The 27,700-nt window shown below is 34.6% G+C and overlaps 2 protein-coding genes across 3 annotated transcripts in view; one reads left to right on the top strand and one right to left on the bottom strand.

Moving 5' to 3' along the window:
- The window catches only part of LOC143238636 (epithelial sodium channel subunit alpha-like), a 40,989-nt gene extending 26,012 nt beyond the window's left edge, over positions 1-14,977 (top strand). For both annotated transcript variants that reach the window (XM_076479041.1, XM_076479040.1), the window contains 6 exons: positions 5,314-5,428; positions 6,203-6,275; positions 6,706-6,772; positions 7,427-7,533; positions 8,361-8,436; positions 13,608-14,977. In XM_076479041.1, coding sequence (XP_076335156.1) covers positions 5,314-5,428; positions 6,203-6,275; positions 6,706-6,772; positions 7,427-7,533; positions 8,361-8,436; positions 13,608-13,745 — 576 coding nt within the window. In that variant the 3' untranslated portion in view covers positions 13,746-14,977. The remainder of the gene's footprint in view (positions 1-5,313; positions 5,429-6,202; positions 6,276-6,705; positions 6,773-7,426; positions 7,534-8,360; positions 8,437-13,607) is intronic.
- Positions 14,978-19,442: 4,465 nt separating this feature from the next.
- LOC143238345 (semaphorin-1A-like) overlaps positions 19,443-27,700 on the bottom strand; it is a 124,788-nt gene continuing 116,530 nt past the window's right edge. The window contains 1 exon segment of the mRNA XM_076478497.1: positions 19,443-24,619. Within this exon segment, the coding sequence (XP_076334612.1) occupies positions 24,243-24,619 (377 nt within the window). The 3' untranslated portion in view covers positions 19,443-24,242.

The raw sequence follows: 27,700 nt of genomic DNA, 5'->3' as shown, positions 1-27,700 counted from the left end.
AGTTTTGTTAATACCAATATATTTTATAGTTTATTTTTCATATGTACAAATATTTAGTGAATTCACATTTTTAATGGATATTAATTTGATTCCCCTGGTGAAAAAAGGCAGTTCCACCAAATTACAGTGTTTGCTGTTACAAAATAAAAATGAAAATAGAAGTGACATTTTTGCAGCGACCACCATACGAGAAAAAAAAAAAAAATACATTTCACACTCTCAAGTAATTATATGGGGGTGGTCATAAAAGTAACATATAAGGAATAATTGGGTATGAGTTTACGTCACACTGGGAGAATTTCTTATTAATTAATGCTCTCTAGTAAAAATCAGAAAGATTAATCGCCATTGGTTCTTTCCGTTTGTATAGTTAATTGAGTATAACATTATGTCAGACAGTGATGTCATCCTGGTAACAAATTGATGAGTTGTAAAACTTGCAGAATATTGTCACAGTATGTGTTCACGGTTTCCATGGATATTAAAGTCATCTTTTCTTTCATTAAAAGTTACGTTAAACATTTCTCAAGGTAAAACAACCGCATGTTGTGGCGTTTCTGTCAACTAACTTCAAACTAAGCCTCTTAGATGTTTTCATTAAACACTTTACGGAAATAGGGAAACTTTGAATTTAACTCATGTTTCATAGGCCGATACTTTTATCGAAATATATGCAAAATGAACTACTAGAACGTGCCCATAAAGAAATTATGTAGATTTTATTTGAGAAAAATGCTAGAAATAAAGCTGGAAGAAATAGCTTTATATAATTATTCGTTTATGTTTTTGTCTCTCTAGCTATTTATCTAAACGTTATTGTGAATCTAAAAACTGAAATTGGATGAACAGAACCATTGATCGAAGTTTTTACTTTCTATCTTCTATATTTTGATAATTAAAATTTAGTATATTAGATTACATAACCATCTGCGCGTTTTAATACGTCTTCATTTTTGTTCAGTTAAACCATTCAGTTGGTTTCTTTATACTCACAAATTATATATAATAACTGGCACGTGAATAGTAGGATGCGTCAGCGGATGAAGGATAAAAATTAAAATGTCCCAATTTTTTTGCTCAGTTGTGCCACTGCATGAGTTTGTTTTTTTTGTTTGTTTTTTTGGAATTTCGCGCAAAGCTACTCGAGGGCTATCTGCGCTAGTTGTTCCTAATTTAGCAGTGTAAGACTAGAGGGAAGGCAGCTACTCATCACCACCCACCGCCAATGCTTGGGCTACTCTTTTACCAACGAATAGTGGGATTGACCGTAACATTATACACCCCCACGGCTGGGAGGGCGAGCATGTTTAGCGCGACGCGGGCGCGAACCCGCGACCCTCGGATTACGAGTCGCGCGCCTTACGCGCTTGGCCATGCCAGGCCACTGCATAAGAAAAGAACATAGTCAAAGTTTCATTTCAATCGCGAAGTATTTAGGGGTCGCGCATCCCTCGCAAAGTTCACTATTTTCCTTAAATTTACCCTACATTACATTGTTAATGGTAATTAAATTATTTAAAGAAATTATTTAATATTTATTGATTATACAATTAGCAAAACATAAAACTTGAAAGAAAAATTTATTTCATTGAAGTTTTATCTTGCGTGCCCCCTTCGCATTATGTTCGCCGATGTTCTTCTGCCACCTGAATCATATACTGAAATTGATCTTCGTTCTTGGTGCGGCCCTTTGATGTAAATTTGTAAAATTAAATCATGTAGCTGTTGAATTAAAGCTACTCCTCTTTCAGCTGCGTCATTTGTCACAAAAGGTTTCTTTACTCTGTCCTTTCCTTGTTTGTACTCTTCGGAGGCGCTCCACTCTTTCGGTGGTAATGATAAAAATGCGCTACTAATATCCAGATGGTAGAAAATTTTCTTCGTTGCCGAGGTAAAAAAAATTGTAAGTTTTCTGGAAACAGCATTGCTTGCAGCATCAACTGTTAAACGTGGAATTGTCCTAGGAGATCCTTTCACGGTATTCATATTTGAGACCATCTTGAGTTTGTCGCTATTCGTTACACCGTCATCAAAGAGTGCAAGCCTAACTGCAACCTCAGATAAATACCATAAATGCTGATTCATTGCCTTTGTACCAATTCCTTAATCATATGATTTTCATGCAATGCAAGTTCCTTGAGTAGTGTAAGGTCACTTCGAGCTGCCACGGAAGCATCCTTAGCTGTAAACCATGAGAGGAAGTAATGTTTAGTTATAAAGACACAGAAATCGCCAAGTTTGCTGCAGAAATGTGCGTCAAATGAAACACGAGATGAAGCAGGCTGTGGTTGCAGTCTACCAAACTCCTCTTGGAACATCCAAATTTTTAGAGAATATATTGCTCGAGCCATCCATCGTGCACGATGTACAGCACCAGAAGTACGGAAAGAAACTGAAGAACGTCCGTGTGGAAGAGATCCAAGAAAAATGACAGCTAATTCCAAGAGCTCTTTATAATCGTCCCGTGGTTGATGAGATTGAAGGAGATTCTGACAAAATTGAATAATATCATCCTTCCAAGGCTGTATTCGGAGTGGCATTGCTTCTACTGCTGTTATGTACTTAGTTTTATTAATTTTAGGCCAACAATCTTTAAAGTTTAAAAACAAAGTAATATCTGGACATTTTGATGTCTCTATCACGAGAGTAGAGAATACAGAGCTCAGAAGAATCTCCAAAATGTGATGTCTACAGGCAAAGTGCAAGAGCTCACGTTCAAGTAACATTTCAATCCTCAGACAGACGCCAGATTTGGATCCTGTATTGGTCGCCGTGGTGTCAAAGCAAAGCGATTTAATTCTGTCTTTACATTCCATTCTACTAAAACTGATCCGATCTCAGAAGCTACTGAATTTGCATCCCCACTATCAATCTTGGGCACTGAAAGAATCTTCTCTACACCTTCACCTGAAACTAAAATTGCCAAACGTTCGATCTTCTCTCTGCCAACCAAGTCAGGCATCAGCTTACCATCCCAATGTAATGTCAAAGGAACGTTTGGAGAAAAACTTTCCTTCAATTCAGCTGCTAGAAGAGTACGGTTAGTAATTCGTTTCCTCCTTATGGAACTTGGGCTAATGGCAAGATCCTCGATATTATGTCCAATATGAGCTGCAAAAGAAAGCAAAATTTGCGCGGCTTTTCGGTCACTGATCTGGGTTCTGTCTAAAGCCGAAGCTAGCCTTTCACTATTGCCAACTTTTCGTTTGGTTCCGGAAGCACGTTGTTATTTTGTGCGCATTGCGCAACCCCCCTAAATATTAATGTATTGGATTGATTTTTACGCTAGCATATTTTTTTCATTGAATGGAATCAAATTATAAGCGAGCGACTGAGTGTCACAACTTTTTGTTTTTTGACGCACCCTAGACTGGATAATGATCTTTCAAGTCTAGTGCGCATTATAACGAGCATATCACCTTTGTTAGAACATAATTTAAAATTAAAGATTTTTTTTCAGTCATTATATATCTGTTTCCCAAATGTCTAATTGTTAGCATTTTAGTGTAACGTACGTATGAAATGTTTATTCATAAATGATGAAAGCGTTTCCATAGGAGCCCTGCAATTTATTAAACGTGTCTTAAAGGTTTTTGTCAGAGTATTCTACTATTACTCTGAGGCTTAACCCAAAATATTACTAACGACTTTTTCATTTTGTGTGCAACAAACCAAGGATCTGGATGGTAAAGAATCATGAAATAAGATCATAAGAAAAAATGTCCTTCTTCACAAATAACAATTAGAGGGGAGGAGGAGGAAAAATAGAATATATTTTAATAAAATAAACTGGCTTATTACATCAATACACAACTTAAGCTGACTTTTTTAACTTCTAATGAATAAAATAATTGATATGAATATTATTAAGGATACAACTGTTTGTTTGTATTATGAATTTCGCGCAAAGATACATGAGGGCTATCTGCGCTAACCGTCTCTAATTTAAGTGTAAGACTAGAGGGAAGGTAGCCAGTCATCACCACCCACAGCCATCTCTTGGGCTACTCTTTTACCAACAAATAGTGGGATTGACCATCATATTATAACACCCCCACGGCTTAAAGGATGAACATGTTTGGTGCGACGGGGATTCGAACCCGAAACCCTCATATTACGAGTCGAACGCCTTAACCCACCTGGCCATGCCGGGCCTGGCTCTGTTTGGTTTGTTTCGTTCTTCATCATTTTTGCGCAGGACTACACAAGGGTTATCTGCACATTGTCGTCCCTAATTCTGGACACATGGGATAAGAGGGAAGAAAGCTAGTCAGCAACATCCAGCACCAACTCTTATAGCTCAACCACGTCTACAATGTGCGGAGAGCGTTTCGTTCGGCAACGGAACGTGCACAATGAACTCTAAAACTGACAGTTTGAACACGTTTTGACCCGGCATAGCTAGGTAGTTAAGGAACTTGACTCGCAATTTGAATGTCGAGTGTTCAAATCCCCGTCACGCCAAACAAGCTCGCCCTTTTAGCCGTGGGAGTCTTATTATGGCCAATCATACTATTTATTGGTGAAAGATTAGCCGAAGAGTTGGCAGTGGGTGGTGATAATTAGCTGCCTTCTCTCTAGTCTTACATTGCTAAATTAGGGACGGCTAGCGCAGATAGCCCTCGTGTAGCTTTACGCAAAGTCTCTTTAACTCATACTTTAATGTTGATGTTTCACTTTCGATTGTGGAATGTGTTGAATTTCCAGCGTATAGAACATCAGAAAACAAACTTGTGAAACATATAAAGTATATATTCAATGATCACTTATGTTAACTGATTACTGTAGAAACGTATGGAGACACCTTTTGCTTTAAATTTTACAACCTATTTAAAGATTTTGTATGCCACAGCTGCAGGAACAGATGTTGTCTTTAGCCATCGTATTTACACAGAAGAATGTTGTCCAGACGTTTATAGGACATTGTTTTAAAAATTTAACTTATTCATATCTCTTCCTTTGGACGTCTGTTGATAGAAAACTAGTTCTAAAAAAAATCTAAATATATGCGTTTTTGAAGTTGTGACTAGACTTGTAAGTAGTTGCAAATTAAATGTATATGAAATACCAAAAATATATCATTTCTTTAATATCCTGAAATTCGGGAAGAAATGCGCCTTGTGACATTGTAATCTCATTTATATATTTAGTTAATGTTTTTGTCTTGGTTTATAGTAATGTAATCTAAACATTACGAAGGACCAGGGAATGATAGACGAGTTACTGTTATTACGATGTATTAAGGTAATAAATATAATTTAGAACACCTTAGTTTATTAAAATTCATGTTTTTTTTTTTGTGGTTTATTACAGTCATGTATTAAAAAATGTCTTCATTTGGAGAGTCTTCGCAGATGTGGGTGTACAGATCCTTTTCTCTCTGTTGACCCCCTTTCGGAATCCTGTGATTTGTCAAACCGCAGTCAAGGTAAATACACCAGAAGATAATCTTAGTTGTTTAGTAGACCTTAAATACGCCACTTTCTGCTTCTCAAACTTATTTTATTTTATTCGACGTTATAGAACCAAAACATATTATTATTACGAAATTATCACACGTGTAACTTTAGCTTGCAGGTATTGAAACAGCTTCCTCAAAAACAAATATAAACATCTTGTAAATTTAAGGCGTTCCTCCCTCCAGTTGGGAATCCCATCACAGCACGTTTATTAGTGCGGAGGCAAGGTACTTTTACGCCATCCCTAATTCTAGGCCACTAGTGCAAGAGGCAATTGGGTGGCATCAATTACACCTATTTCTATCTTATTATTAATAATTATTGCGTATCGCCTTTTTTTAATTATTATTTATTCTCCAGTGTTCCAGCGGTAAATTTAAGGGTTTCGATACTCGTGAGGGATACAGTGTAGCTTTGAGCTAATATTACTTCTACAACGCTCTTACTCTTTAGTAATCTAGCAAAGGTGTCTAAGTCAGTTCTAACTGAATATCATCCTTTGTTGTCCTTGAAATGTTTTGTTTCTTTCTGTGGAAAACTGTAATCCAACTCTCCGCATTGTGTCCACCGTGAGGATCCCTATAGACGTGTTATAAAAAATATCGATTAATTTAGAATCAACTTAATCTAAATTATAACATATGTATTTTTATCTTACATTTAATTTTAATTATTTTCTGTCACTGAGATAATTGAATATAACTTCAGGTGAGGTTTAACATATTACCAACTATTTCTTGCAGTTTGTTGTCTGGATGAAGTCTTAAATTACTTTAAGACTAACGACCTCCCATGTGATTGTCCACTTCCATGTCGGTAAGACTTTCTGAACTTGTACGTAACTAAGGCACATCGTTAGTTCTCTAAGTTAGTTGTTTACTCTACAAACAAACACAATCTTAAGTTTAGGAAGAATGATAATTGTTCTAAATATGTTTGGTGTTTTCTCGCGATTAACGAAAGAGAAAATATTACAACTGTAGACATTGGTTACTTGTGAATTTTATTTGGAATTTGTGCAGTTAAATTTGTGAACACTTTTTTGTGGTTATCTTTTACTTCATAAAATGTTGGTAGTAACGATGCGTTAAATATCTAATAGCTACTTATATGTTCTCATACACTTTCACCCTCCTCAATTCAAGAAAGTCGACCTACTCGACTTTTCTTCTGCTCTGATAGGTTAAATGAATACGGTATGCTCTTAGAAAAAGGAAAAAATTCAATGATGTTACTGATTTTGCAGTAAAACGTATTATGACGTATCAACTTCGAGTGCATGGTGGCCATCACCGTTGGAACAAAATTATCTCGTAAGTAACCACATTTATTTCTAGAGTTCAACCCCACTTTAAGTAGTGTTAGCAATGAAGATTACGGTATTTGATATGAAGATACATATAATTAAGAACTGATTTTTAAACTTAAACGTACCAATAGTAAGGTGTAATTTTTAACATTCAAAAATGTTTTTGGTTTATGGTAGATATAAGACAGATAATCGGTTATTAATATTACTACAATACTGTTTTTCAAGTACAAAATCAATTGATAGTGAATTTTAAAAAATAATAATATTATAGAAATCAACAGTCAACAAAAAGGAATACATTGTTACCTTCAAAACTTATGATAGAGACTATAAAATCTTAACTAACTTGAATTATTAATTTATTTGTTTCTTTATTTCGTAGATTAGTAGTATTTTTACTCATGTCTCTAGAACCCAGAATTATTTATTCCATATTTAACTGTCTCTCAGTAGCTGAGCGACATATCTCAAGGCTTATAAAACACTAAAAACCTAGTTTCGATACCTGCGGTGGTCAGAGCACAGTCCATTGTGTAACAATGTTTGTAAAACGGAATGTCATGATTTAAAGATAGTCATTTCTTACGTTTGCTGTTTATTTTTGTAATATTTTGACAACTGGCAACCACACACTGATTTCATGGTGTTCATATAGGTGCGTAAAGAAACCTACAGACAAAGAAGGTCCGTGCCTGCCTCACAACTCCCTCCATTACCTTCGCCAAGAGAGAGTGGTGGAATATCAACTTTCCAGAAACTCAGGTATTTTGGAATGTCCTTTTATAAACAGAATTATCTGCGCTAGCTTAAATAGCTGTGATTTTAAAATAATATTTTATCTAGCTATGCGGCTTTTTTATCTTGGTAGCGGAGCTAACCTGTTCTTTAAACTTCCCCAATCTTCTGTTAGACGTGATTGATTGATTTGGATTGTTTTGAATTTCGCGCAAAGCTACACGACGTCTATCTATCTGCATTAGTCATCTATAATTTAGCAGTGTAAGTTTGTTTGTTTGTTTTGGAATTTCGCACAAAGCTACTCGAGGGCTATCTGTGCTAGCCGTCCCTAATTTAGCAGTGTAAGACTAGAGGGAAGGCAGCTACTCATCACCACCCACCACCAACCACCACCACCACTCTTTTACCAACGAATAGTGGGATTGACCATCACAATATAACGCCCCCACGGCTGGGAGGGCGAGCATGTTTGTCGCGACTCAGGCGCGAACCCGCGACCCTCAGATTACGAAGCGCACGCCTTAACGCGCTAGGCCATGCCAGGCCCAGCAGTGTAAGACTAGAGGGAAGGCAGCTAATCATCACCACCCACCGCCAGCCCTTGGGCTACTCTTTTACCAACGAATAGTGGGATTGACCGCACATTATTACGACCCCACGGCTGAAAGGGCGAGCATGTTTGGTGTGACGGGGATTCGAACCTGCGACCCTACAAATAGGGAAATACGGCAGTCACTTCTTAGTCATTAAAACAGAAAATAGAATATTTTAAGTCGTTATTTTATCTTTTTACAAGAATTGGACAGTGAAGATTATTTTATTATATATACGTACATGTCGTTTAATTACAGGACGTCGAAAGCTAAAGTCAAGGTCTACTTCCATACCTTGGAACACGTGTTGTACAAACAAGTGCCAGTTTACCAGGTAACCATATTTTACATTCAAGACAGATTCTAGCTCTTAAATCTGGTGAAAGTTGATTTTCAGTAGAAGTCCCAGGGTAATTATCCTTTAAAAGAACAAAAAAACAGAGTGTAAAAAAGTACTAATAATAATTATATGCTTACATAAATATAACTGGTTGTATTTTATCTGGCAGCCGCTATAAATTTCTGATAAAGTTAATACATGTATTAATATCCTTAATATTATATTAATGCTCACTGTTAAGTCCATACTTTTTTCAGCCCTCCGTAGAAAAGAGGGTGAAGTGCAATTCCTCAGTCAAGTAAATGATTTTAAATAGGCATCGACTATCACACCCCTTTGAAAGTCCAATAGATTTTACCTCTTTTCATTCTCTTGCGGGGCCAACCATGAGAGGATATATATGACACATACCATCATCTGGCATCATTACTCTAATTGGCACATGAACTAAATGAGATGTTCTACAAATGCATGTGTATGTAAATGCAGGGGCCCTAATAAAGCACCAATCACCATAATAAATTAAATTATACTGCACGCATTAAAACACATTAACTAGTATAATCTATTTCTAATGCATGAAAAATAACAATGTATTCTACATATATAGTTGAGGTTTATCCAAAACATCAGAGGTAGTTTATTTTTAAAGTGTTGAACTGATAGTTTTGTAGGTAAGAAACAATGTAAGTATAGGGGGCTCACCACTACATATGCACAGGTCACAAACGTAGACTTAGCTTGCTTAATAAAGTTTCGGAAAGAATAATTCCTCTTTCAAACTCATGGAAAATGTTCAAGCTATATATAGTACAAACACGAACGGTACATTTATGTCAAACCTTAATTTTGTAGCAACCTGGCAACTGAGAACTTTAGGGTAGGGAAGAAGGTGTAGTGGATTTTTTACTACAAATAACATCAGTTTCCACGAGTATCTGTCAGACTGTTTTATGTTCTATACAGAGTATCAGCAGTAGGGTATATATAGGCTACCATTCCATTTGAATGACAAGAGATGTTTTCTGTTTAGAAATGTTTGACCAAGGATTAGTTTATTAACACATTCCTCAATAGCTCAGCTGTAAGTCTGAGTGTATGTGTATTTTCTTATAGCAAAACCACATTGCGCTATCTGTTGAGTCCACCGAGGGGAATCGAACCCTTGATTTTACCATTGTAAATCCGAAGACTTACCGCTCTACCAACGGGAGACTGTAAGTCTGAGGGCTTACAACAATAAAAGTCGATTTTGATACCTGCAGCGGGAAAATCGCATATATCCCACTGTGTAGTTTTGCGCTTAACAGCAACCAAGACTAACCTTAATATTTATTACGCATGGCATATTACGGACTCTGAATCTCAGTTTTGTGTTCAGAAATCGAATAACCACATATTTCTACGTACCGTAGCTAATTCTCCTCAAGAGGAGAAGATATATATGTATATTGTGTTTTATAGCGTTTGAAACAGACAAACATTTAAAGTTCATGTCATTCGTTAGACACAAATTAAATATATTCAATTATGCTTTCGGTCGAAATATACTTCTTTCTTTTCTATTAGAAACTATTAGAATATACACAACAACATGGTAGCAGTAACCGCTGGAAAATTTTGGACTGCTCTAATGGAATAGTGGGATATGACTGTCACTTTTATGGAGCACTCACAGCCCCGAAGTACGGAGGACGATTTTGTGGCAACAAGACGCGAATCATGGATACTTAGATGCACTGTTTGGCACGTTAACAACTAAGTCACACCAGATCTTAGAATCATGCGCAAAGATACACATGGACTATTTGTGTATAACCGCCCCTAATTTTGAACTGATAAATTGAAGGTAGTATAACTAAGTCAACCACTTACTCTTTGACTACTTACAACTGTCCCCCGCTGGTACAGCGATAAGTCTACGAAGGTCAGATTCCTTTCAGTAGACTCAGCAGATAGCCTGATGTAGCCTTGCTATAAGAAAACACACAGACACATGTATCTAGAACTGATAGAATAAAGAATCTGACTACCTTTCTTATAACGTAAGAAAGTGCAAAGCGCGTTTTTGGAACAACAGGTCGCAAATAATGAATATTTAGATTCGCAGCCACGGCGCACCAACCATTAGGCCACATCCGACCTTCTAAGTATTTAAAAATTAATACAACGTTTAATTATTTTGCTTCATCTTATTCCTTGAATTACTTCAAAAATGTGTTTATGATGTTTTCATGCCAAAAACATGTTATGAGTATTTTATGTTTGTTTTGATGGTTATTCTTCTTTAACCTGTAGACTTCCAAGTATTTCAGCTGCTACGGCAACTCCGAACCAAGTTCAAAATACAACTCTAATGCTTCTTCTTCATTTTGTAACTTTTTCGTGACGCCATTCTGAATCGAAAGTGAAACAATTTGTGAGTAGGTCAAATGCATGTATGGTGCTGACATCTAGTGTTGAAGTTAGGTATTATTGAGAACGAATTAACTCATCCGTGGCACTGTGTTACCGTTCGGCTTGGACGAGTTATGTCGTCTTACGGCACTGAACAGGTTAATGTCTAAGTGAACAGTTGTTTCATGAGTGAAACTCTTGGTTTCGGTTTAAATATTAGCGGTTTATAGTTCATTGCCATGGTTATGTAGGGTTTAATAAGAATTATAAGCATTGCCCTCCGTGAATAAAAAGGAGACATGCTTACATATATGTGAGTGAACCTAAGAAAATTGTCTCCCCACATAAAAAAGACAATTTAATATACTTATTTCAACATCATTTTGTAGAATAAACATAAAATTATGAGTACATGAACGCCTCTTTTTAAAAAAATAACAACACTATGTATATACATGCACCTAATTTAAAACTACAGTATGTTCTAAGTTTCTATAAGCCTTCCAATGGCACCTCGGTATGGCTTTTGAAACCCGTAGTAGGCAAAGCACATATAATCTATTGGGTAACTTTGTGCTTAATTCCAAACAGCCAGTCAAGTACCTAGAAATTTCGAAAATATAAAAACAACTGTGTTATAAGTAGTTACGTTAAAATATTAACATAATATACAAACAATAGCGACATATCTTGAGTTGTACGAATAAATATAGTGATTTGTAAGTAATGAAGTCCCTTGCGTATTTCTTAATTTGATTATTTGCACGTGAAGAACGTTATAACAACGTAATTAATTACAACAGTCATATAAAAAAAAAATGATATATTTATCTTGCATAAAATAATTGAAATAACATATTCCAGAACAGTAAAAAGTATAAACATGTAACTTACGCTACAATTTGTGTTTCACAACAGGTTATGCATAGATCATTACCGCAAAGTTGTGAAAACGTTTCTCTCCTTTGTAAAATTTTAAAATCATAAAACATAAAAAATACATCAAATAATTTTGTTCAGTAGTTTGAAACATGCAAATTTTGTTAGAATTTTTTTAACTTATTCATTTCATTAGTAATATATGTATATGTATTCATTATTAACGTCTAACATTTGCCACAACGTTGTCACAACATGACGTTGTGGATTTTACCACTGCACAACTATTCAGCAAAGTTGTAGAAACATTGCGAGTTAGCTGGATTAGTGTAAAGTGGTTATAAATAAAATATTTTAAATTTTGGGGAGCAGTTTTATTGGGGAACAATTTCCAATGGGGAAGTAATTTTTCCGATATCCAAGGGAGGAGGTTTCAAGTATTTTAATCACCAAGTGTAGCTTTTTAGATGCGATATTTTAGGTTCTATGACATTTTACTGCTGTAATAAATGCCTGCTGGCATATTTTACTACCGGCAGAGGGATGCAGCAGTTAATTATTTCCTTTTTAAAGTTTTCTGCATGTATAAAAATTGTATTATAGGTTTGTTTTGTTTGTTTTTTTGAATTACGCACAAAGCTATCTGTGCAAGCCGTCCCTAGTTTAGCAGTGTAAGACTAGAGGGAAGGCAGCTAGTCATCACCACCCACTGCCAACTCTTGGGCTACTCTTTTGACAACGAATAGTGGGATTTACCGTCACATTATAACGCTCCCACGGTTGAAAGGGCGAGCATGTTTGGTGCGACCGGGATTCAAACCCGCGACCCTCACATTACGAGTCGAACGCCTTAACCCACCTGGCCATGCCGGGCCCTATATCATAGGAATATTATAAAATCAACCATTAAAAAACCTTAAGCATAAAACAACTTTATAAAAATGTTTTACCCTTTCAAACAAAAATAATAACGTTTTATTTTATTTTTTGACAGCAAATTGTTCAGTTGCTTTATTATTTTGCTTTACTTTTAATGAAGTTTTATTATTTCACTGTTTTGTTTTAAGAACAAAATTACTTGTACAAACGCACTATTAGTTATTGTTTAAATTTTTCAGAATAAAGTTGTTCACTGTATTTTTTTATTTTATTTTTAGAATAAACTCATGTAATGTACTAGGAAGGTTTTGTTTTATAGATATAATTATTTGCCGGCAGTCAAGTGACTGAAAATAAAAGGTCCAGATACCAATATTTATATATACGTGTATTTTATTTGAGTTAAAAGACTTAATTTAGCACATGTTACAAACAAAAATATTTTTGGCATATAAAAAAAATATTTTAGGGTTTACTAGAAGGAGGGCAACTTTTTTAATTTGTATTCTCTAATATATTTTGGTTTGAATTTCGCGCAAAGCTACACAAGGGCTATCTACGCTAGCCGTCTCTAATTTAGTAGTGTAAAATTAGAAGGAAAGTAGCTAGCCATCACCACCCACCACCAACTTTTGGGCTACTCTTTTACTAACGAGTAGTGGGACTGACCGTCACATTATAACGCCCCGACAGCTAAAAGAACGAGTATGTTTGGTGTGACGGGCATTCGAACCCATCGCGGGTTTAGGAGTCGAGTGCCTTAACCACCCAACCATGGCGGGCAGTTTAATACACTTATGATGGTATAAATATACTTCTTCCGGTCACTTAACCCTTACTTTTATTCTTGGATAAAAAAAATAAATTACGTTTGCTAGTCTAAATAAAATGCCACTTTTCGTAGCAATGTTGTCGGTTGTTCTATAGTCACAAAACTGTAACTATTTCTTGAAATGTTGATATTTTGCATAATAATTACTAAAATTGTTTAATGTTCGTTTTTCTCCCAGGACTCCGAGCTTTTCGGACAACTAGGTGGTCAAATGGGTCTCTGGCTTGGAATTTCCCTCGTCGCTTTGTTTGAATGCTTGGAGACGGTAGCGCTTTTGGTTCATTTTCTTTGTATGCAAAAGCGTAAAAATGTTTAAAACTTCTTTCTTTTTCTTTCTCTCTCTTGAGGAATAGTTTCAATTTATGAACATACGTATTTTGTCTGAAACGTAAGTAACTGTAAGACGTTGTTGACTGTGGTTTTTATTCATGCTTCACTGCAAGATAGAATCATACATAGTTTCAAATCGTATTTATGTCATGCCTGAAGCTATAAACACATTTGTTTGATTATTGGCCGGTTGTTTATGGACTCATATTAGCAAATTCACAATACAAAAGACACTCAGAAAACATTTGTTTTGTAAGAAATCTTGCTGTGAAACAATCTAACAAACTGATTTTTAATCGTAAAATCACCGTTTAACCAAATATGGTTAATTTGAACCAATGTCTTAATTTTTTGGTATGATGATGTAATTCGGTAGATTTGGGAAGAATTTCTTTCCTACCAGTACGAAATATACAAATCACGTTTTAATTATAAAAAATAAACAAAAAGTAACTTTAGACACAAACTAAACCCAAAATTTGACAAAAACATGGTGCTCTTCCCCTCTCAACTCACGACTTCAGAAGGTCGAACCTGTAATGTTTCACCCATATTAGTGACATCACATATTATGGAACAACTTGAAGTTGACAAGAAAACAGCTAAGTAAGTTTGGTTTAAATCTCTCAGTGCTAAACAATGTGTTTCTTGTGTGTTCACTTTTTGGAGTGTGTAAACATCGTTCTTGGTAGATTTCGAACTTTTAAAATTGAAAAATCTCTCATTTTTATTAGTTTTTAAAGAATACATTAGTGACAAAAGTGAAACTGATGTGGTTAATTATTTAAACAAACTGGAGATTTCTAAGGAGAAAGATATATAGTTAACGTTTGAATTAACTTCAGGTCCTCTTTCAAATAAAAATCAACTCACTTATCCTGTCATCTTCTACGCAAATATTTTGATCAACACTCTCTGTTACCTTTAAACTTGTACTGAGTTTGCTAACTTACATACAGGATATTGTCATATTAATATTCCAACAATTCTCTTGGCACTGAGGATTGGACCAACATTCAAAGAATTTCTCTTTACCCTTATTTACCTTTCATTTAAAGATTGCTATTTTCTCTTTATCATGTGAGTACCTCTTCTGGACTTACATTTAACTTACAGAAACTCTATCAGTTTGTAACATACAAGTTAATTTCGAAGTAGCAGAATACAATTATAGCCGCTAATAAAAATGTGTATTTTTGGTTATTCACAAATAAAGCATATAGAAAGAAATTCTAAGGCGTCAAAGTGTTATTATGAAATCACTCCAGAAGAATGTGCGACTCTTCTGCGTACAAAATTGTCACTGAACGCGAGATTGACATCAAACTGAATGTACTGAATAGTTATACAGAAATGTAGTATTTAAAAGAGTTGAAAGCTTTTCGTGCTGAAATTTCACAAAGAAACCTATAAATGTAGAAAAAAACGTTATATATTCATTTTGAAAAAGTTAAGAAAAAATGACCCTTACACTCGAGATAAATATAAAAATACATTTTTATTTAAACCAAAGTTTCGCTTTTGCGGCTTCTTAAGGGTTAATATACACGTTTAAGGAAAAACTATTTTACATTCATGTGGATTCCCCAGTGGCACCGCTGTATGTGTACGGACTTGCACAGCTAGAAACCGGGTTTCAATAACCGTTGTGTTGTGGGCAGAGAACAGATAGCCCTTTGTGTGACTTTGTGCCTAATAACAACTAGGACCAACAACTGTTATACTTATATGGAATGTAAAATTCGTTTTCTTCTTTACAGTTATATATATTCATCGTCTTTGTTTGAGACACAAAAAATGAATACAAGTCATCGGTTTCTGATAAGTATATTGAACAAAAGTTTGATAATTCTTAATGGTGAAGTTTTGAACCTTTTCCAGCAAGTTTAAAATTTATTCATACAATCGCTGATTATTATTAGAAAGATTTCAAAGAAATAAAAGTGAATATTACTTTTAAAAGTGTAACCTTTTTATTTTGACAAAGACACTAAGATTTCAAGATTAGACCATATAAAGATAGCTGTGTTTCCTCATTGAAACATTTATATATTTAATTTTAAAGCAAAATTGTTTTTATTCGAAATTATTTATTCTTAATTTAATAAAACAATTGCAAGACATTTTTATTATACATTTTCTTTGTTCAAACAATTATTCCTAGAATAATATATTATTATAAAAGGGCGTTTCTATTCATCTCTATCTGTGTGTGTGTGTCACACCATAACTCCAAAAGGAAAGAACCTAGAAACCTAAAACATTGCAGCCATATAAAGTGGACCATGAGTGTGTGCACCTGGTATAACTTATCTTATTCACGTGCGTGCACTTCCTTTTACTGAAGCAAGCTAGCAAAAAACACAGAAAATAAGTGGTTCTTTATATTACAAATAGAGAACATTGACAGACACGCATATGCGCGTCTGTGTGTGTGATTGCCATAATTCAAGAAGAACCTAGAAACATGAAATTTTGTATCCATACTATGTAGATCCTGAGGGTGTACACCTGCATGTTATTATTTATCTATGCACATGCGCGTGTGTATTTTTTGTATTAATCAACTTAGCAAAAAATCAAATAGAAAAGAAGTGTGATTGCAATGGCTCCAACAATCAAGAAACTTGAAAATTTTGCACCAATATTAAGTGGATCAAAAACCACATAAAAATGCGTTCTCCGCATTACAAATAAAAAATTACATACAGGCAGACATGCATGTACAGAACTCCAAGCGAAAAGTGAAATTTTGCGCCCATATTAAGTGGATCCTGAGGAAATATATCTGGGTATTACTTACCTTATCAACATGCGCAGGCGCATCTTTTTGATGAGGATTTGTTTTTGTTTTTTTGAATTTCACACAAAGCTACTCGAGGGCTATCTGTGCTAGCCGCCCCTAATTTAGCAGTGTAAGACTAGAGGGAAGGCAGCTAGTCATCACCACCCACCGCCAACTCTTGGGCTACTCTTTTACCAACGAATAGTGGGATTGACCGTCACATTATAACGCCCCCACGGCTGAAAGGGCGAGCATGTTTGGCAACACAGGGATGCGAACCCACGACCCGCAGATTACGATTCGCACGCCTTAACACTCTTGGCCATGCCGGGCCTTTTGATGAGGAAAGCAAGCGAAAAACTACATAAAGTTAAGTGGTTCTTTATACTACAGATAGAAATCACAGACAGACACGCAAGTGCGTGTATGGGCAAGCATATCTGAATTGTTTTATTGAGGCAAACTAGCGAAAACTTAGAGAAAAGCTGCTGCTCCTTATATAACAACTTCTATTATAAAGAGAAACCAGTGCATTTTGGTAACAATGCGTTCCAACCATGGCTTCTCAATAATGTTCTTATTAACAAATGCATATAAGTTATACTTTTATGTAAAAATTTATTTAGAATACACGTACTATCGTTTAGAATATGCCAACCTAATAAACCCAGCGAAGTCGGGTACTTTCGCTAGTGACAAATACAATTAAGAGCCAACCATTTTAAGCATTCTATTCTCAGATTTGATTTTACACGCAAGGCTACACAGTTTGTTATCTGTACTCTATCCACTGTAACGAATATAACCCACATATCTAAACCCGGTTTATAGCGGTGTGAATACGTAGACATATCACTGTGTCACTTGGGGCAATCAAAATAGGAAGTGTTATAGGAGAAAAGTGGAATTGGATTCGTATAGCTCACAAAGTTCCAATAAATCGAGGGCGACACATACTGATTGTTGTAGTGTTGCATTTCGAGGTTCAGTTATTGCTTTAGCCATCTATAATTCTGTTTGTTTTCTACAGAAAAGCCACATTTACCTACTTTGTTTTAGTGTTTTCACTACGAGTCCGTATTTACCGCTATCCCACGATGAAACTCGTAATTTTAAAGTGATAGATTTGAGGAGAAGACAGCTGGTCAACTCACGGACTACTCAAATCAAATAGTGGGATTTCACTGTTCTTCTTACAACGCACTCATCTTTCTGTCTTTCGGTAACGCGGCACGAGCTGCGGAACCTCGAATCTACAAGACAGCGCGCTAACCATTAGGCCACGCTCGATTCACGTGTGGAAGGACATGTCTGGGTACGAACTCACATACGAACGAACGCCTCATTTACAAGACTGATTGGCCACCTGGCGGTATGACTATTACGTTGCCTAATTGAGGCTTCAGAATAAATGAATTGAAATAAAATTTTAAACGTGAATTGACAAATGCGATAAATGACCAAGTTAAAGACCTTTAGGATTCAAGTAATAACCATCTTCAGATATGAACTACTGACCAGAAAAAGGGAAGGCAGAACAGTACCTATCTCCTAAAAGATTTGCCAGTTGTTTGAACAAGAAAACAAGACTAGCTGTCACTTGGACTTTTTGTACCTACAGTTTAACACGTTCTTCCAGCATCAAATGGATTAAACTTCATCTCAAAACTATTTTCGTTGCTCGTATATTATTTTAATATCCCATGATTAACATTATCCCTGGTCTTCTTTGTTTTCTCTCTCAATTTGTGCTTTAATCATTTAATCTGGACCAGGTGTAACACAGCGGTAGTTAATGTTGACTCCAAGGTTACACAGAGCACTTCCCATTACCACAAAATCATGCTCCATCCCTTGGTTATAAGAGTGACTGAAATCTCATTTTTAAAGCAGCACAAGAGTTGGCGGTATGTGCTGTTAACCAGTCAGTTCCTTTTTTTTTAGCCTGTCAGTTTAAAAGTAGGCTTTGTATCTTCGTGAATTTTGTCCAAAGCTACACGTGAGCAGCCTGCACGATCAGTCTAATTTGTGATAATCTCAATACCTTTTTAACGGTATTTTTTGAGCATGTTGTGATCTATCAGTACCACTAAGGCTAATCGCACTTAAAAAAAAAAAAAAAAGTCCGATGACCCGTGTTGTATTTGAAACTATTTTTTCCATTATTTGTCGTTCCCAGTTTGATGACAATGGTACCATAACTTCCATCCTAACTTACAACCTTTAAAGAATTGCGGAGTCAATCTAATACAACGATCCTTCATTGGAAGTGGATATCAGCTACCAAGACGTAAATAAGCCAGAATCCGCTTAAGGACTTCAACAGGTGATGTATCGAGATATCAATGATTCTGGTTTTTCGCGAAAACAGATAATTCCGAAAGATGGTTGAAAGCTTCTGAATCATTATCAACTTCTAATCTTCATTTTATGTTAATGGTACCAAAAGACATGCTCACCTTCACCAGAATGATGAGAGTATAACAAAGTTTAAAAATACTTTTAGTTGTATTACCTTAAACAGGAAAAGCAATTCACGATTAGAAACCACTAAAAAATCGATAAACGATTGAGGTTACAAACACTTTGTGCTACCGCTATATGTCATTCAGTAAATACTTTGTTTATTATTAGTATTGCTATATTCCGATTTAGACAAATCAAAGACATTTGACGAATTATTTACCAATCATTCAAAATATATTTTAGGTTATAGCAGTTGTTCGAGCTCTCACGCGCTGAAGAAAGTTCTTTTTAATAAATTAAAATTAGACGTATTTCGTAAAATATATTGAAAAATAACGAAACCACTTTAAGAAACAGTGCAAACAAACTGTTCACATCTTAAGTATAACCTTTAGTAAAGATCAGTTTATGATAAAAAAAAAATGACAAAAATGGATTTAATTTTTTATTTCAGGCCAAAGCGGATTTACAGCAAATAATGTTATACAAAGCTTTACAATGCGGAACACTTACTTTCTAATTTAACAAATATTTTAGAAATTCGAGGTAGAGCAAACAAACTATAATACGTTTTCGAAATTAAATTCACATTAAAGAATGACTGTCAATACTGGATATTCACGATAATATTTGTATAATTTACGTATTAATAGTAAAGGAATACGGTTAACGTATCACTTTTTTAAAAAAATCAGTCCTCGTAGGACGTGTTACAATAAGCCTAATGTCGAAAAGATATTCATGTAAATCAGTTAGTACTGCGATGTGACTTCACATTGAAAAGCAAATGTCGCCAACTGCTGTTAAAAATTTCCACGAACCATTCAACATTAATAGTTTCTTAGGCTAGTTTCGACTGACCTAAATATGTATGCGTTAAGCCTACGTACTATACCACATGTACAAGTCCAACATTACAATAATTTCACTAAACCATGCCAGAATATACATACATCTTGTTGTAAGAAATAGAGCATAACAATGCGACTGAGCATCACGGGTAAACATCGTTCTTCAACCTTTAATACTTCGAATTCTGTAGCTGGTAATTAGAAGCTCCCACAACAGACCTCTGAAGACGAGTACGTGAAAAACAACGGACACATGTTCTCTACTTATGTACACCGAATTTGAAACTGAAGTTCAACACGTTCCTCACTCGTGATGTATTTGGTAAACTTGCGTGCGACTGTTTACATGTTCTCTTTCGAAAAACCGGTGAAGGTACCAATTTATGTTTTAATAATGCCGATGTGACAGTGAAAGAGGGCTGTTATTTCTACTTGCAAGGCGTGAATGCTATTGGTTGTCTAAGGTTTTACAAAACGATTTAGGTTTTGACACAGCCGGGGTAAAAATGATTTGATTCTCCAGTTTCTGTACTCTTGTACTCGTAACTAAACTGACAAGAACGTTAGTTTTAAGTAACAGCTACTCGTGTAGTTTTAAAAGTGTCACTAACAATTGTGATAGTATAGAAAGTCTGGTCTTGGACGGCTTTCACGTTGTTGTTGTATCTAATAATCATACTGGTTAATTTACATATCAGTACCACTGAACCAACTTTCTCTGTTACAAACTATCGCTTAAAAACCTTGATTTTGGTGTAGATAAACCAGCAAAGTGAATCTAAAAATTCATAATGCATAACAAGGGCATTAAGAGAAGGATCAGTTGAGATTGTTATTAGAACCGGATAAAGACCACGGTGGGCCTACAGAGCCCTTACTTTTTTAACTGACCCAGCGAAACAACTTTTTATCGTATATAGTGCTTTAAAAATACTACAGTTTACATCTTATCGGAGGAGGACAATAAGTGAGCCCATGAACCCTTAAAGAACTACCTTCTCTCATGCTTGGTACTTCAAACCTGTCTGAATATAAATAACCCAGGCATTACCAAGTTCATAAGGGGCCTATATACACACACACACACAAAAAAAAAAAAGAGTATAATTCAGATGGCGTAAGATGTTATAGAAAAGTGGCAATATAAGCCACTAACTGGGATAATCTATTATTCCATCTTCAAAGTGCATTTCAATAACTTAAAAACAGGAATACCTTTCACACAAGTCTCATTAACATCCTTCAAAAGAGCTAAAAGACAATGGTACTGATTCAGTATAAGTTGGTAAGTTTAAAATGCTATTACAAAACTTTATTTTCTTTTGAATATGAAGGTTTTTTTTTTTTGGTTGTTTGTTTTTCCATTTCTTCAACCAGTGGTCTACAGGAGTTTATGAGTTTGGATGATGCAACCATAAACGGAAGTTTGTGGAAGCAAACATCCCTAAAACAATGGAAAGTTTGTGCTACACAGAAGACAGGTTAAGCTGCCAGCTTAATTGATAATTTTCTAACCAGCTATAAAAACAGAACAAAAACTTTGTTTAAATAAACCAACCCATTAACATTTAAAAAACATTTAGAAAAAGTTTGCATAAATATTTTTTAAAGTTATTTAAAACGTGTTTTTTCATTAATCCAATTCTTAACAACTTCAGACTAAATAACAGTTCATATTCCTCCAACACAAGTAGCTTGCCAAGTCCTAACCCTAAACAGAAATGCCAACTGTTTTTCTATCAGATTATGAAGTATGCCAACAAAACATAACTTATTCTCCATGAAAAGTTGAATCTAAAAAATCAACAAGCTTACCAGTACGCTAAGCAAACACCCGTTGAAGTGGAAACATTTATTTAGTACTTTCATGCAACACCCACCTGTTTCCCTAACATTTCTTCTGTTGATTCCATGGAATAATATATTGAACAAAAATTTTCCTAGTAAGCAACTTAAATTTTATGAGGCAACATGACAAGCACAACAAATAAGCCATCTTTGGTACAAGAGTGAATGTATAGATACACCCACAAACATAAAACAACATAAATTTATAACTGTACAAGTAATTAAAACAGTAACAAAAATAAAAAACTTCAGATAAAGCTTGATGAAAGATAAAAATGAAAAGAAAAATGCTGCTACCAAGTAGTAACAACGTTTCTAGTATATGAATACTAAATCATTGTTTTAAGTGGATAGTAAACGTTTCAGATTACAGATTTTATGTTTTTACTGTACAAAAACAAAAAGCAATCAAAACTATACCTATGTTACTAAGAGATGAACAAGCCAATTACAGAATAGTTAGTTACATATCAAGCAAAGCTGTGACAACAGCATTATTAGCATTCTCAATCATCCCAAAACTATTATGTATTAGAACATGAGAATTGCAGGTGGTGTGGAATGGACGGGAACAGAGATACACCCGAAAATTCACACCATCATCTGTGAATAATGGCCTTATGGGAGTTGAAAATTCTGCATGGCGACTACAGACCAGCCAAACTAATGTCTGTAAGAGAGTTATGCAAAAATCAGACCAATTTTCTCACATATCTCAATATCAGTGGATAGTCAAATTTGGTGAATGACTTCATCATGTTGTTTTAACACAATACTGTAACCCTACCATATAATTTCACCTCTAAAATACTGTGACCTTAGTGTTGTTTTAATGCTACAGTACTGTGACCCTATTGAGTGATTTTAACTCTTAAAATATTTAAAATGTAGTTTTAACTCTTAAAATATTTAAAATGTAGTTTTAAATCTCAGAATACCATTACCCTATCATGTATCTTAAAAATCTACAATATTGTAACCTTACTGTGTATTTGTAACTCTATAATACCATGTTTCTATTGAGTTAAGCACCTACTACACTTTCTTATAGTTAAAAGGCAAAGTTAATTATAGTCAGACATTTTAGTGAGTAATTACACATTTGTTTTGTTTCATGCCTTGAAAGAGTTCTTAAACAAGATAATAAATATTGTAAAAAATTAATTTTACAACATGATTTACACAAAACAAAAATGAGAGAGAAAGAACACAAAATTACAACAATACAAGCTTGCATGAAATCTCTTTGCTGGGAATGCAGGGATTGGTAACATTACGAATAACCGCAGTCTCCTTGAAAGGTGAACTTTTTCATGAATAGAATTCAAACCAGCACAGATAGCTATATACATTTGGTAATAATGAGACTTCCAAAACCTGTGTAAGTTTTCTTTGAAAATATAAAGGATATTCTGGAGCACCAGAACCAAATAAAACTTATGTTGACTGACACACAAAACTGAAAACTATTTTTTCTAGAGTTGTAGCCTCTTTACCATCGACAAACTAACAAACAGGGCTTTACCAATCTAAATGTTTTGTAACCAGCAGTCCTATTGTGATAACTGTTTGAAAGGTCCACTACTAATTACCACATGTAGTGAACTTGTAGTAAGATCTTCGTCAACACAATATATACATAAACTTCGTTGCTCAGCAAGTGTTATGAGCTACTCATAATCTTTATTTTTTATGAATGTTAAAAAGTGTGAAATTACTCAAAAGTATATTTTCAATACACTTTAGTTATCTATCAGGCAAAAATCACATTTTTTTTCAAGAAGACTGTGGAATTGTTTACTCCAAAGAGCTTCATGTGAAAAAAAGTTACAGACTGTCAAATAATGTATACTGCTCTGTGCATAGACAGCACTAGACCATTTACCTTCTGATGCATTACACATTTTCTTTATCTTTACTGGTATTCATATCAGCTCTGAATTTTGTTTTATTACTAGAAGTTTTACTTCTTAGGTTTCTACTCTCTGTAACTAGCTTGCTTGTTAAATTATGATACTACGTAATAACCAGGTGAATGGAAAGACCTCAACAGTCATGCATTGTATGCACAAAGATGTACAATTCAAAATCTCATGGACATTTTCTACATAATTACAAAGACTAATCAGATGATAAATGCTAAGCATAACAGAATGTACTTAGCACAGACATAAGCAAATAGCAGGGGTGATTTATCAGTCATAACCAACTTCAAAGGCAGCACATACATAAGTTCGCTTGTCCAAGTTTAAGGTAAATGTCCTGTTCTTCTGAACTTCAGTTCTGTTACAGATATCCATTTCTTGAAAAACACAGAATTGCCTTTAGTACAGCAAGAAGTCTTCTTATCAGAACATGTTAAACTCTTGGTCACAAGCCCTGATGCTCTGACAAAAAGACTCAGTTTCTGATGTACCATCATAGAGCATATCTTTTGATCAGACATGATAAATCACAAGGACACAATTATGTTGTCTTAGATAAAGCAGAAACCAACAAATGGAATGTTTCACTGTACATATGAAAATTGGCTTTACAGATAAATTTTCTTCACTTTCTGTGCTGGTTTATTGTCTGCAGAACTGTTAGCATTCTTTCCATTCCCATTTTTTGGTGGAACATTAAGGACCAAGTTGATGGGTTTATTGTTTGTTCCAGGAGAAAGGAAACCCTCTCCATGATTCAAATGAGTGGGTTCCTGACATAAGGGTCCACCTCTGTGGTGCTGATCCAGGTAGTGGCCATCATCATATGGGGAGTCCACTTCTTCGTTTCTACATCTTCGACTGAAGATGTAACCGCTAATGAAGCCGACAACCAGTGAGGTGACGATACTAGTTGTAACTGCAATAGCCAATGTCTCAGCACTATACATATCCATATAACCAGTAGATGCTCCAGCCAGTGCCCCTGCAAAAGATGTTAGTAATATTAATAACATACATCATTATTTTAGCAATGTAATAGACAGGTGTTTAATTACTACATCATTTTTCATTCGCCCCCTAACAAAATTACCAATTTCATCCTACCATAAAAACTTTCCAGTTTTTCCTTTCCTCTACTAAAATGTTATAAATTTGTTTACCAGGCAGTTTATGGACTAAATTAATCAATGCTGCTGTACCTAGAAACAATTTATGAAAATACTTAATGCTGTTTTTAAAAATCTTACTTAAGAGAATATTGTGGTAAGAATTTTTCTTACTCTTCTGCTAACATACTGCTAATTACTCATGGTGGGTTTATTTTCAATGTCTATTTGGTAGGTTAAACAACTTGATTTTGACAATATTAACCAAAGGGAAAGAATTTTATTTATTTGCACACACTGGTAAAAACAATTAAGCACCTTTCTTTAATACTATGTTGCATTACCATATGTTCCAATGAAAGCTCAATCACACTGAAGCATCGATTATGAAGGATACTACTAGAAAGCATACAAATCCACTTTATTGCATTCCTCCAATTTTCTGAGAATTGATGGTATGGGCTATAATACTTCTACACAATATGTTCCAGCACATCTCAGATTCTCAATGGGATAGAAATATGGAGGATATTGCGACCAAGGAAGAAACGCATATGACCATCAAGATGGATGCATGGAAGCATCACCATTCTGGAAACAGCCATCACTACTAGGATAAAATTGAAGCATTACTGAACTCACTCAATCCATTACGATGCTTAAGTATTCCCAGCAGTATCAGAAGGTCCATTCTATGTCAGTTAAACATTTTCCATGTATCATTAAAGTGTTACTGGTTTGAACAGTAAACAGGAGAGTTTTGAATTTTTCCAGCCAATACATGTATATAAAGAAGTATTATCCAGCTGCCAGGTGTTGACTTTAGAAGTTGTTTGAAGGAATACACAATTCAGATTTCGTAATCATTTTAAATTTTACTGCATGAAGCTGACACCATTTATTCAGTAGACCTGAAAGTCTACAAAGTCAGCTAAATAAATATCACGTATTTGACAGCAAGTAATAACTGTTTCTTACCTAACAACCACTGATGGTGAAAACAAGTCATTATTAAAACTACACTTCTATTTAATAATGTAATGTGTGTGTGTGTGTGTGTGTGTGTGTGTCTATATTATATGCACACACACACACACACTCTTCTGTCACTCATGAAAAAAGTTTTTAAAATTATTATTTGTGAACCACAAATGTCACTTTAAACTTCTTTAATAAAGTCAGAATGTTTTCATTGGTGAAACACTGTAGTATATACAGACAATAAAAATGACAGTATTGCACAATATACACTTCTATCATATGAGTTAGATATAAGTAAATATGTTTTAAGTCACTTTTTGTGATATATGTTGCAAAATGTTAGTTTCTAATGAACAGCCCATGATACAAAAATACCCACTATATTTTGATATTACAGTACCACCTGGTTGCAGGTAGATAAACTGCATTCTAAAGAACTAACATCTTTAGCTAACATTATCCTGCCACATGTTTCAACATTAACACATTATTCTTGTTATTGGTGCTGTTCTGGTGTAAATATTAAGAATTATTTTACATTTGTAATATTCAGTTTGCAGTTAATTCTATCTACTCAATTTAAAAACAATTTTTTAGATGTTATGTAACATTAAGGTATCGTTCTGGTATGGTATCACAGATTAGTTCTTTTAGCCGCTTTTGATTACTCTACACATTTTGTTGAAACAAAACTTGCATGCTATTTTAAATCCACATGGTAAATGGATTCAAGTATTACAGATGAAAAATATAAACAAAGTTTTCCAAAGATAACTGTCATTTCAGTCTATAGGTGTTTGTAATATGTACGACCAAATTCTGAATTTCTGTGTGTTTGAATAAATACAATCCTTACACTGAGTATAAAAAATAACAGTTGACTCTCATATATTGTTTTCTTAAAGATGACAAAATTTAATTTACAATACAATAACATTTGTTTTTGTAAACATACAGTGAGATTTAAAGTTGTTATTTTATAACATGAAAACTACAGTCTTAACACTGTGGAACAGTATGTTACAATCATTTGATTTTTAGAGGGTACAATCTGAAACTTTACGAGAAATCTTCTTAAAATATTCAAATCCTTACATAGCTGTAGATTTATAGGTTTGTAACCATAGAGCTAAAGAGAAGCAAATTTAAATGGCATGCTGTTAAAAAAAAGTTTGAGAATAGAAAGGTTGCAATTCTAAAGTTAAGCTTAAGAACAAAATCTGCAAGTTCAATAACAACTTTGCAAGTATTTACTATGTACGTTCAAATACCAAAAAACAGCTTCGACAGTTTGCACAGGTACTCAAAATGGTTTAAAACTAACTGTAGCTCTTCATATGCTACAGTAATTATAGTTCATAATGTACAAAATGTTAATCACAAAATTACTCAAGCATTTATTATGCTTTCTTAAACAGGAAGGAATCTTCAATAGCTTCAGCTGTAATTAGATCTCAAAAATGATCAAGAGGTGAAGCTATGAGATAAAGAAATTTGTAATTGAAAAAAAACCAACAAAAACTCACAACCGTTCTCTGAACAGCTTGCTGTGGTCAAAAACACAAGCCTTAAGTGATGGATCTGAACCACAACAGTGTCAAGCAGTAAAAACTATGGAATTATATGGGTAGCACCACTAAAGCAGTGTGAAACTGTACCCCAGAGTCACTGAAATTTTATATGTTAGCACCCCTAAAACTGCATGTAGCTATCTTCCAACACTGTAAAACTATGCAAAGCTATGTGTCAACACTACAGCAACTGTGTGGAACTGTACCCCAAAATCACTGAGGTTGTGTGAATTTATATGTTAACATCCCTAAAACTACGTGAAGCTGTCTGCCAACACCACATACACTCGGCAAAGCTGTATGTGAACATCATATAAACTATGTGAACCTATATGCCATCATCAACTGAAACTGTATGAAACTTAGTGTAGCTAAACATGTTTCATTAATGAAGCTTTGTGAAAC

Source organism: Tachypleus tridentatus, chromosome 13, assembly GCF_004210375.1.
Source record: "Tachypleus tridentatus isolate NWPU-2018 chromosome 13, ASM421037v1, whole genome shotgun sequence".
NCBI lineage: Eukaryota > Metazoa > Arthropoda > Merostomata > Xiphosura > Limulidae > Tachypleus > Tachypleus tridentatus.
Note: the sequence above shows the minus strand (reverse complement) of the source record. Positions and strands in the feature narration are given on the sequence as shown.